The sequence below is a fragment of the Lottia gigantea genome, assembly GCF_000327385.1.
Source record: "Lottia gigantea unplaced genomic scaffold LOTGIsca_104, whole genome shotgun sequence".
NCBI lineage: Eukaryota > Metazoa > Mollusca > Gastropoda > Lottiidae > Lottia > Lottia gigantea.
Window position 1 is genome coordinate 433,643 of NW_008706849.1, and position 13,173 is coordinate 446,815.

General features: G+C 35.1%; 1 protein-coding gene across 1 annotated transcript; it reads right to left on the minus strand.

Annotated features, from left to right (window-relative positions):
• Window positions 1-5,785: 5,785 nt before the first annotated feature.
• Window positions 5,786-12,484, minus strand: LOTGIDRAFT_237368 (hypothetical protein; the record flags this gene model as incomplete). Its single annotated transcript, XM_009046647.1, has 10 exons — window positions 5,786-5,987; window positions 6,370-6,545; window positions 7,419-7,589; window positions 7,821-7,994; window positions 8,633-8,783; window positions 9,253-9,645; window positions 10,210-10,311; window positions 10,694-10,843; window positions 11,051-11,156; window positions 12,430-12,484. The coding sequence occupies 10 exons, from the start codon at window positions 12,482-12,484 to the stop codon at window positions 5,786-5,788; spliced, it is 1,680 nt and encodes a 559-aa protein (XP_009044895.1).
• Between the last annotated feature and the right edge of the window lie 689 nt (window positions 12,485-13,173).

Genomic DNA, 13,173 nt, shown 5'->3' on the forward strand with positions numbered 1-13,173 from the left:
TGAAAAGAGAAGGGGTGTGCCCTCTCTACGAAAGCGTTTACCTATGTCTGCTGGACTAGGGGTTGGTGAACTTCGGGCTCGTTTAGGGGTTTGGTTCGGCAGCGTGGTAGCTCTAGATGGTGCAGGTGTAGTGTCCATTTCAGTTGGTAGAGATATGGTTACTCTGGTTTTTGTTTCGTTGATTGTTTGGTAGAATTTGGAAATTACAGCTTGAGTGAGACGTTTCCCATAGGAGCGACGGGCCCAGGACAGGGCATGAGAAACGATGCGGTCGACGGCAGGTGATGACAAAGACTTGGTACGAATGGTGGTCAGCTTCTCTTGAAGTGTGGTTTGGTAATGGTCGATCAGGACCTGCGTAACCTTACAGAGCCATGTCCGATTGAGGGATCTAATATTCGCGTCGACAGCTGATGTTTTCATTGCATGACGGATAAAACTGTCCAACTCAGAGACTTTGCGTTTGAATATATTACTGTGTGATATCCCCACAATCCAATATATTACTGTGTAATATCCTCATAATACAATATATTACTGTGTCATATCCTCATAATACAATAATAATATCCGCCAAATACAATATATTGAGTATACTGTTACTGAAGAAAACCCTAAAATCAGTTGGTATCTGTCAGTTGATCATTTGATGATTAAAGAACAAATGACCATCTTACAAAACCACACCGACTACAGGATGATTTACATTACAATCGGAGGTCCAGGCGTTGTGAAATGACGATAGATCTGGGTTGCATTGCATATCTATTGAAGAGATATTTGATTCGATGTGTCATGTTAAATGGTTATTTGATTTTTAAAGAACAAATGACCATCTTACAAAACCAAATCGTCTCAAACTCTTATAACTTCAGTGGTTGTATATCACATGGATTTCTTTTTCCTGATTTTCTAATTTCTAATGTGAATTCAATAGCGTTGTCAATGGTTTGACATCTTTTATGCGCCATTGTATAAACTTGAAAACTGACGACGCTGTTTTTCGGAGAATCTGAGAGCAAATTGTGGCAAATCGACCACTGAAAATCGCACTTGTCACTATAGTTGCACATGTTTTGGTACGATCTCCGTAATCGCAGTTGCCAGTAGTCGATAGATTTTAGTTCGCACATTCGTTGACATAAGCCTGCGCTATGTTTTGAATCTGTCGTAAGACAAGTACCTTTTAATTCGGTACTCTTTTTGCCGTTTAAGAAACAAATATCACAGTAGAAATATGAATGAAAAGTTACCAACCTTTTAAGTGCCTTTCTTGTGTCTTTTGGTGGATATTGCTGGATGCTGTGATGATTGTGTTTGAGTTCAACTCTGTTTTATATGAAAAACAGCCATCCTCTGTTCACAGTTTGTTCGGACCTTTTCCTTGGCAACTACTTGGATATAACGACCAAATGGCTCCTGGTGGTAATTTAATTTAGATAGTCGACACCCCGACGAAACGGTGTTAATCATTTGAACTGGAAAAGCTGTTCTTAGTTAATCAGTCTTTTGTTCAGATCTCGAGTTTTAAATATACCTGATTAGCAGATCCATACTTTCAAACACGTGCCTCCTGTGAACGTGCGAACAACAAATCGTTCATATCTGGTATTGTCTTTTACTCGATTCTTGTATAATATACAAATGAATTTTTCATTTTCTACCACTGGACCATAAATCACTCAGTTTTTAAGATTAACAGTTTCTTTTTCAGTTGATGCAAAATAATGCTGAAAATGTCAAAGATCGATGTCAAAGGACCGCTGCATAGCGATGCCCTTTTTAACTGGAACAGAAAGTAGGACGCATATAACCCAACTTAATTGTGTCATTTTGGTTACTCAGATGAATTAAATCATCTAGCTCAGCACGAATAAGCTAGAGTCATTTCAAAATATTTTCTCTAACATTCCACAACAGTTTAACAATTGATGTCAAACATGATGTCACAAGGTTAGCTTGGAAATGGTTAGCCTATAGTCCTCATTGATAGGTGAGTTCCAGGGATCTAGGGTCGAAATGTCCCGAGAAAGCGACATTAAGATTAAATGATCGAGGTAAAAGGTAATTCTAGAACACTGAGACAGGAATGAGCTATGGAGGTAAAGAGAGCTTTGAAATGCCAAAAGGGGGCTCATTGAGATAAAGGTCAAATCGTGCCCTACACGTTCTTCGGATGGTATATCTGCACGACAAGGGCAGGCAAAAATGTCTCATTTTCTTGGAGCTGCTACGACCCCTCTTTGAAGAATTTCGCTTTTCAGGTGCTTCCTCGGAGTGCTATTTATCCCGGGTCCCTTAGAGTGCTATTTTCCCTGTTCCTTTAAAGTACTATTTATCTCTGCATCCTCGAATTGCTGTTTATTATTAATTATTATGTTTCCTTAGAGTGCTATTTATCCCTACAAACTCATAGTGCTTTTTATCTCTGCATCCTCAGAGTGTTTTTATCCCTGCACCTTCAAGGTGCTATTTTCCCTGCTATCTTATGGTTTTATACACCCCTTTGAGTGATTTTTATCCCTGCACTCTTTGAGTGCTATGTATCCTTGCTCCCTCAGAATGCTATTTATCCATACATTCCCATAGTACCATGTATCTCTGCACCCTTGGAGTGCTATTTATCCCTGTTCCCTCAGAGTGCTATTCATCCCTGCACCACCCATAGTTCTGTTTATAACAGATCTCTCAAAATGCTATTTATCTCTGTTCCGCCAGAGTGCTATGTATCCCTGCTCCCTCAGAGTGTTATTTATCCCTGCAACCTTAAAGTGCTATTAACCCTCCACCCACAAGAGTGTTATTTATCCCTGCACCTTCAAGAGTGCATTGTATCCCTGTTCCCAGCTCCCTTTTAGTGCTGTTTATTTCTGCTTCATTCGAGTGTATCTATTCCTGCTTCATTGTATAAGTGTTATTTATCCCTGCTTCATTGTAGTGTTATGGTGTAACGAGAATAGAATTCCCATAAAAGGTCATTAACTATATATTCATTGTAGTGCTATATATTGGTACACCTTCAGAGTGCTACGTATCTCTGCACTTTTAAAGTCCTGTTGATCCCTTCTCTCTGAGTGCTATTCATCCGTTCTCTTTCAGAGTTCTTTTTATCCCTGTACCCACAGAATGCTATTTATCTCCTTCAGAGTGATATTTCTTCCTGTTTTCCTCGAGTGGTATTGATCCCTGCGCCTTTTGAGTGCTATTTATTTGAGTGCTATTTATCGCTATCCCCTGGAGTGCTTGTTATCCCTGCACCCTTTAGAGTGCTATTTATCCCTGTTCCCCTACAGTGTTATTAATCCCTTCTCCCTTACAGTGCTATTTAACCCCGAATCCGAACAGTGCTTTTTATCCCTGCTCCCGCAGAATGCTATACACCCCTGGAGTGCGATTTATCCTTGTTCCCCCTGGAGTGCGATTTATCCTTGTTCCCCTGGAGTGCTATTTATCCCTTCTCTCAGGGTGCTGTTTATCCCTGCGCACTTAGAGTGCTATTTATTCCTGTTCCCCTACAGTGTTATTAATCCCTTCACCCTTAGAGTGCTATTTATCCCTTAATCCGAAGAGTGCTTTTTATCCCTGCTCCCGCAGAATGCTATTTATCCATGTTCCCCTGGAGTGCTATTTATCCCTGCACCCACAGAGTGCTATTTATCCCTTCTCTCGGAGTTCTATTTATCCGTTCTCCTATAATGTTATTTATTTCTGCTCTCTTAGAGTGCTATTTATCCCTGAATCTGAAGAGTGCTTTTCATCCCTGCTCCCGCAGAATTCTATTCATCCTCCTGGAGTGCTATTTATCCCTGTTCCCCTAAGAGTTTTATTTTTCCCTGCACCTGTAGGATGCTATTTATCCCTGCTCTCTCTGAATGCTATTTAATCCTGTTCCTTGAGAGTGCTATATGTGCTCCTTCAGAGTGTTCTTTATCTATGGTCCCTTTGAGTGCTATTTATTCCTGCTCCCCTAGAGTGCTATTCATCGTTACACCCTTTAAGTGCAGTGTGGAATAAAATGAAGTTTTATGTGAGCTACAGAACTTTATTGCTGTAAATGTAATGAGCGAAACACATGATAAATAACTTTTATTGCACATTACTAAACTAGTTGAAGTCTGTTTAATTTTTTAAATTAATGAACCTCATAAGTTCAGTAATCGATATTTCATAAAAATCTACAATACAATTCCTATTCTTAAGCCAATTTCTATCTTACATACCTTATAAAATCTATGAAAACTAGTTGGCAATTTCAAATTAATTGTTTGTAACTGTGTTACTAACTTTTCAAAGTTTGGTATAGAATATCGCAAAACTTAATGAATATAAATCAAAAATTAAATTTGGATTATGATTAAATGCATGAAAAGAAAAATAAAATAAAAACTGGAGTCAGTAATGCTCCAACATGCTTTGTCAAATTGTGACCTGATTAAATTAAATAATTAACTACAATCATGGTATTGAAAAAACTCATTTTCTACTGGAACAAATCGAAACGAAGAAATTAAACATTTTTCATTTTAACTTCAGTTACATGATATTGAGAATCAAATGTTTCAACATGTTTGAATGATGGAGGATTACTAACTCTAATGCTCAGTTCACACCAACGGCGTGATGGCGCTTTAAAGCTCGACTAAAGCGCCAGGGTCGTAATAGATCGTTGAAAAGCTTTGAGCAAAGCGGGACATTCGGCAAGAGCGCCAAAAAATGTTAAACTGTTTAAAAATTTTGGGCGCTCTGTCACAAATTGATTAAAGCGCCGAAAGCGTATCAAAGCTTAACAATGCGTAACAAAGTGCAGCAAAACTTGACTCAAAGCTTAGGAAAGCTTAACAGAGCTTTATTCAAAGCAGGGACCCCAGTCTTAACGGTCTGTCACCACTTGATCAAAAGCGGCATGAAATCGGCTATCTCGAAATTTTCCAATGCGTAACAGAGCTTGATAATCGTATCAGAGCGTGATTTAAAGCGTCATAATTGATTAAAGCGTAATAAAGCTTATCAATGCGTAACAAGGCCTGATCAAATCAGGAAATTATTCGTCCCCAAAGCGTAACCAATTCATATCAGAGCGTAACATTACTTAGGAGATCATGATGTTTTTGGAAAAGTAAACAAAAATGATGGCGCTTTGCTCGCCGATTTAAAGCGCGGCATTCGCCTTTGGTGTGAACTAGGCATTAACAAACTATAAACTAGTAATATCTATGTACAACTACACACAATTTAAACCAATTTCCATATTTTATATAATATATAATAAGTAATTCATTCACAGCCTAATTCATATAGCACTACTAAATAATATTGATATACATGGATAAAATCTTATACAAAGCCTAATGTTGACGAAATACAAAAATTCATTATGGCACAGGGGTATTACTAGACACAGTCAGATCTCCATCTAAGACCTTGAAATTGCATCGCATTAATGTGTGATGTCAATTTCAATATGCTTTGACATGATCATTAGAATAAGTAGTAGAGTATTCCTGATGAAATTCTGTACACTTTTTAATTCTGTACAGTGATGACAAGAAAGTAATATTGAAATAGTCAATGTTTTTTTTCGTTATTTTTATTATTTTAGTCTTATTCCTCAAAACATGATTAACTTATTAGGGTTAAGATATTTGTGTAAATTTGTAGGCAATTCAAAACGAAATATTTCATGGTAATGAACACATATAAAGTATATACATATATATTATTAAACTTAAAGTGGAATGCTTACCACGTATACCTTATACTACGCTATTATCCGAATTCAACTAAACTAAACTTGTAAAACATCTTCTAGTGCCATATTTTCATGAAATAAAGCTTTAGTTCTCTGGTTGTCTGGTATATCTTGTATGGAAGTGTAAACCTGGTTCTCTTTATCAGATTTAAACACAGATAAACTACGTCTAGTAGATCTACGTACTGGTGTTACTACTGCTCGTGGTGAAAACTTCTCATTCTCTGTATGTCTTTTCCTGCCAACAGTTAATAAATAATTTTCTAAAATAGATTTTAAAAGAGTAGACCAGCAAAAGATTTTGTGCACATCTAGATCTGATTCAAAACACACTCTGGGTGTGCCATCATATCTTTGTAAAAAGACATAAAAGTAATCAAAATCCATTTCACTGTCAACATTATTGACTTTATACATACTCTAAAATTCCAAATATCGGAAAACTGTCTCAGCATTGCGTTGACCACAAAGGATGAGATCTTGTAAAATGATCTTAGTTTTCTGCACCTGCTTGGGCTCAAGAAGAAGAATAGTAAGCTTATATGAAATCACTATATTCATCAGTGAATCTCTTACACCAGTAAATGATCTAACTTGTTTTAAAGTATTCAATAGCCTACCTTTTTCTAGCACTAGTAAATGGAGTAACTTGTTTTAAGCTATATTTTATGGTAGTAGAATTAAAGATATTATTATTTTTCATTTTTTCTGGACTTTCCACTGGTTGACATGACTCATTTTCTGATAATAATTCTTCTAAAGTTGATTTGACTGCTTGGGCTAGTTTATCTGCAGGCTATATAAAACATATTTAGACAAAAAAAACCATAGAAAACACATTGAAAGTACAACATTATTGTAATATTTCTTTAAAATAACTAACCATGCAAGGTGATATATGCCCACTGATAGCTTGATTTTGAAACAAATTATTTAGCAGTACAGTAACAATTACCAGTATGAAATATTCAACCTTCAGTCATACACTTCTTTTGAACTCTTTAGGGCGAGACTGAATAATATTACCAAGTTTTGTAAAAATCTGCCACGAATTGTGCCATCTAGAGTGTTGACATGCTAAAAATTGAATACAGGAACAAGGGCAATAACTCATAATAAATATTTTTCTAATTTCAATAGGGTTCATCCTTGGGTGATAACAAACACTTACACAAAGATTCGTCAAAATCTGTCAATAATTGAACCTCCTAGAATGTTTTGAGGCTAAAAGTGAATGTGGTTTCAAGAACAAGGGCAATACTCATACTAATTTTTTTGGGACTCACACCACATTTCGTCAAAATCAGTCAAAAATTGAGCTTTTCTAGAGTGTTAACGAATGGAAGAATGGACATGGGTGTTTTACCAAGTTTTGGAGTTTGGCTTTATAATAGAATATGTAGGAGAAATATTACTATACAATTGGGCATTTATTTTGATGTAATCCATACAGTAGTTTTTTAACAGTTTCCAAACAGCATAACAAACATAACAAGTCTGCATTAACTTTTTAAACAGTTTAGTTTACCAACTGGACTTTCACATAATTTAAGGGACACATTTCTCTAAATTTTGGTGTGTAGTTTTTACAGATTTCAGCAAAAAAAAAATTGACAAAAAAAAAAAAACCCAGAATGCCCCTATAAGCTTAAATTTGATATCTTCTTACCTTAGCTGAGTAAAATATAGAATCATGTATAACATCTAAAACCTGTTGTTTATTACCAGTAGATTTAACAACATTTAATTTACAAATATAGAATGGTGTATACTCTTTAACATGGGGGGAGAACCTTTCAATTTTATCTAACCATGGTAATATAGCATCAGCAGAAAAACCCTAAAATAAATACATTCTATATCAATTTAAATCAAATATTTAATTCAAGCTTACTATCTATCATTAATAATTCTTATGTGATTTGGATCATCTGCTTCAAAATATTACTAATGTACAGTCTTAAAATGACAGAAATATCAACAATAGGCACATGTATGTTGCTTTGCACAATGCCTTACATTCTTTGGAGTAACAAGAAATAAACCCACCTCTATCAGTTACTATACTTACTGCAAGAAATAAAGTAAAACATTCATCTAACATTGATAATATTTGTTGATCTAGTTTATCATCTTGTTGATCTAGTTTATCATCTTGTTGATCTAGTTTGTCATCTTGTTGATTTGTAGATTCATCATCAATAAATACATCATCTACATTATTTTCCTTTAACATTGCTTCATGCTGTCAAAAATATTTTAATCCCAGTGAATAATAAAGATAGCTTGCCAGGCAAGGTAACATACGCCCACTACCAGCTGTCAGATATGATAAAATCTTTAGTGGCTTCATAATGAATTTTCAAATAATCTTAAATATATTTATAAGTCAAGGTACATACGACAGCAATAACTCTGAAACCACATTTCCATGTGGGCTTATAACACTGAATTGTGAATGATTTGTCTCACAGTTCAACAATATTTGGATTTTGGGATTATATTATGAAGTCAATTTTGATTTCCTATGCAATAAATGACAAATGAAATGAATGGAGTTGGACTTTTCTGCATCATGTGGGATAATGAATACGGGCAACGCCATGCAGGGTGCAATGAGGGAAACTTTTTAGATTTTCAACTGTCAAGGGATCTTTAACATGCACAGTCTGTAGCACACGGGGCCTTGGTTTATTGTCCCATCTGAACAACTAGACGCTTTTTCCATGTCAGCCCCTCTTATCTGCATCACAGCATCACTGACAGGGGGAAATGCCATAAATGATAGCACACAGTGCTTTTTGTTTTATCTTTAACTCTTCATTACAATTTAAAATATTTCAAAATATAACATACCCTTAAATAAAAAATCTTTTGTCATACCTGTTGTGTTAACTCAGCTACAGTTATTGAGGTTCTACTTGGTGGTACAGTATTCACTTTCTTAGCAGACATTTCAGAATCAAAACACATTAAATGGCGAAACTTGGATGGTGTTTTACCATTAGAGTCTAGCCAATTCTTTAAGGTATTTCTGTAGAATATTTTCACTAATTAAATTTAATCACTTCAAAAATATCACATTTTCATATATATACATAATTATATGCAAAATAGCACAGTTGTGGTGTATTTGCCAGTCATATCAAGCTGGAAATCTTGTTTAACATTTACTCTGAGATGAATGAAGTTTCAGCAACAAACCGTCTATATCTGATTAGACTTTTGAAGAAAGATAATGTTATGTAGTGTACAAGTTTTCCAAGGAAAATAATATGAGCACTTTTTTCTTATTCCATTACAAATTTTTGTTTTACCTTTTAGATAACTTTTAGAATTTCTTCCTCTTGTGGTAGGAATACCAATTTAGTAAACAAAATAATAAGGGCACATCATTGTTATCAACCTTTCAAAGTGCACAATTGACAAATTATACATGTTTTGTCAAATTTAGCTTCCACAGTTAGTGCTTATGCAAATATAATATATTATCTTATACATACCTCATTGATGCATCTTTACCTTTCCTAGCTTGAGCTAAAACAGTTTTAGAATGTGGTGTTGAACGTCGAGCAGTATTAAATCTCACATGGTTAGGTGGTGTGGCATCTATTCTCCAGGCTAAAACACTCTCCTCTGAATTATCATTGGTCAGCTTTCTACGTTTGCTGACAGACATTGGAGTTGACGGGATATTTTTCAGTGTTTTTGTTGTACGTAATGAATGACGTCTGCTTGTAGTTGTCTTGATGCTGGGTTTATGTAGAGACTTGTTGTTTAATTGACTTGTTCTGTTTTTATTACATGTGCTTGAAGTTCTCCTACTGCCATCTTTACTGGATGTTTTTTTGTTGTTGGTTATGTTTGAAACAATTGGTTTGACAGCTAAAACAGCCCTAAAAAATGTCAAATCAATATGAGGATTAGGTATGAGGATGCCAGATTGATTAACCCAGTTACAAAAAGGCATAAGTTGCTGTGGAATGGTGATATAGACTGATTTGGAACCATCGAATGCAAGGCTAAAACTGCAAACTGTGCCATCTATGGAAAAGACAGAGACATCATAAAACACCAAATCAACAACAGAAATTTATGAAGGTAAACTTTCACCTGAAAGCATCATTAAATAGCTTTATAAATTTCAATTCTAATGTAAAATAATAATAGTTTTGAGTTATTGGGATTGGAAAGATGGCTATTTCACAGTGAAACAATGCCACTTTTTTGTTTGCGTTAATATTGTTTGATTCAATATGGTTGATTCGTGAATGGTGTCTATTTATCATAATCACAAATACTAGGCCTTGGCATATTACTTACTTGTCCCAACCAGCAGCAGTGACAAATGGGGCTAAAAAATTTGAAGGTATTTGAATCAGTCAGCATACGTTTAATTCCGTGACACTACATTGAAAAAGGAAAAATTTATAATATGAGAGATGGTCATTAGAACTTACCTATTTGACTGTGTTGAATTTCTATTACCAGGTTTTATAACAGTTGTTAATCTTCTTGATTCAACTGTAGACTTTTTAACAGGATTATTTTCTTTGATAGCACTTGAGAAGATATTCAAATTATTTCTAAAATCTTGGATTGATACCACAAAGTATTTTGGAGAGGGACCTCAGTAACAGTTATATGGCCATTGAGAAAATTGTCATCAAAATATCTTAAAAACTTCAACACAAAAAGTAAACTGTAAAATATTGAGTCACATGTAAAAGTGGTCACTCTAGTATGGTCAGAAAGCAAATAGGTCATTTTAAATTAGTTACAAAGGCAAAAGTGGTCACTGCAATATGGTGAGAAGGCAAATTGGTCATAAAGTTGTTACATATTTAGGCAAATTGATCACTGTAATATGATGAGAAGGCAAATTGGTCATAAATTGATTAAATAGGCAATAGTGGCCACAATAATTTTATCAGACAAACTCACCCTGTTGCCAGATTCTGATCTCTCTTATTTGAAGTAGTGGTGGATCCTGTACTTATTCTTTTCTTCCAATGACAATCTATACGACTCCGGATTGGATTTTTTTTCTTAACACTTTTAGGCAATGGTGGAGGTGTTTGTCCGATACGAAACCTTAAAAACAAAGTGAAAAGTAAGGTAGGCTTAAAACTGACAACAAAATATTGGAATTAAAGGGATCGTAAAGAGGTTTTATTAATTTTGTATGTGTATCGGGGACACTGATTGCATCAATTTGCACTATTCCATTCCATACAAGTCAGATGTCTGTGTTTCCTGAAATTCGAAATTCCACAAAGATTAGATTTGAATCAAGACTACCTTTTTCGAGTATTGCCATTATTAGGTTGAACAGTGTTGTCAGCTTTCTTATTTCTCTTTTCTTCTCTCCATTTTTCTAATTTCAATCTCACCTCGTCTTTATCAACTTAAAAAAACATCTCACAAAAAATATAACTTATCACCGGTAAGTTTGTATTAAAGCTTAACATATAAAGATATCTTATCACTTGATCAGAAGGCCTATTTGAAAGATAAATTCATAAATGAATTTTTTAGCTGAGCTAATCAGCAATAGTGATCACAGCCCTAGTGTTGAAACGGTTAGTGGATTTTACGAACTGGGTAATCGTCGGCAATAACCATTTGTTACCCAGTTAATCCCGGTTAATTACTAAAGATCATAAAGGAGTCAAAAACCGCATTTGCGGCGGTAACTCACCGTTAACTAAACTAGAGTAAGTATAAATGAGTACCCAGGAAGATTTTGGCCAGTTCCCCGACAATTGTCGGTACAAATCGACAGATACCAAACAACCAAATGAAGCGTCTGCTTCAATGTAAGATTACGAGCGGGCCTGACAGAGCTCAGACGGACTGGCGCCATTGTTACCCATTGCTACAGTCTCTGTTGTTATTATTTTATTATTTCTCTAATTAGCTGTTTGTTTCTTCTTGCCTGTCAATCAGCTTCAAGCTTATTAATATTCATTGAGTCAATAGTTTTATACCAGTTGTGGAACCAGAACACAGATACACTCATTACACTGACCCCACAACTGGTATAAAAACCTTTGATCTGTTAGAGACTGCGATATCAGCATCCGCTGGAAGCTAACATTAACTTGTCATCTACCTACCTAGAGACTGTAGCAATGAGTGACAATGGTGCAATGAAGCAGACGCTTCAATGGGGTGTTTGGTATCTGTTGATTTGTACCGACAATTCGCGGGAACTAACCAAAATCTTCCTGGGTACTCATTTACACTTACTCTAGTTTAGTTAACAGTGAGTTACCACCGGTTTTGTGGTTTTGACTCCTTTTATAATCTTTAGTAATTAACCGGGTAACAAACGGTTATTGCCGATGATTACCCAGTTCGTAAAATTCACTGTGCACACTTGTCTGTTTAAGTAGCCTAAAGTGTAGCACAGTATGGTATTGATATTCTACCAGACATAATAGTCTATATTATTATTATATCAGTTTTTATAAAAATGATATACATGTATATGTCTTTTCTATCAAATATACACGACTATCACCACAGTGTTATACATTGTGTCACAGTAACTTAACGTATGATTACTTTCGTGTAATTGACTGTAAATAAATCATTTGACATTTCCTCGATCAAGATCAAAATATAGGTGACCAAGTTTGAGAAGAAAAAATATAAAATCAAAATCAAAATCATACCTTTTTTAACGAAGTTATCGGTTGGCTGAGGTGGTGTCTTTTTATCTGATCCCATTTTGATTATTTCTCCATTCGTACTTCGCGGCCAATCTAAATTTAAATTTTCTTCCTTGAATCTTTGAAACCTTCTCAGGTTTCGTCAGTCAAAAGAGTTCAAACAAGGGAGGTAATAAATCAAACTATTTTGGCTTCAGACTTCTTCAATTTTTTTAGCCTTTGTTTTATGAATATATCAGAGGCCCCATGTTTATATCAAACCCACACATTCATTGTTAACACCTGCTAACTAAAACCAGTCTCAATTTCATTAGGAGGTTGCCAGAGTTCAACAAGTCCTACAAAGTAACATCTAACATAATTTAAGTCTAATAGTAATTAAACTTAGACCAGTTTTTTGGTGAGCTTTTATTTCACTTAGCCACTCTAGTTAAGGTCTAACTACTCCCTTCTTGTTTCTTTGTTTTAATAACCATCAGACGCCCACAGCTTTAACCAATTGAAATGCACTGGGCTAGTGCATAACAGCCAACAATGATAGCATATGACTTGACTTTAGTCTGTCCTTTTGTTCGCCTCACATAATCCCAATACTGGAGAGGGAAGAAGTTTGATTGGTGATGTTATCAAACAGATGAATGTTATAAAGATGAGTGGTTAGACGCTAACTGGAGTGGCTACAATAAAAATAAAAGCTAACGAATAACAGAATGAAAGTGTAATTTTCATTAGACTGAGATAATTTTT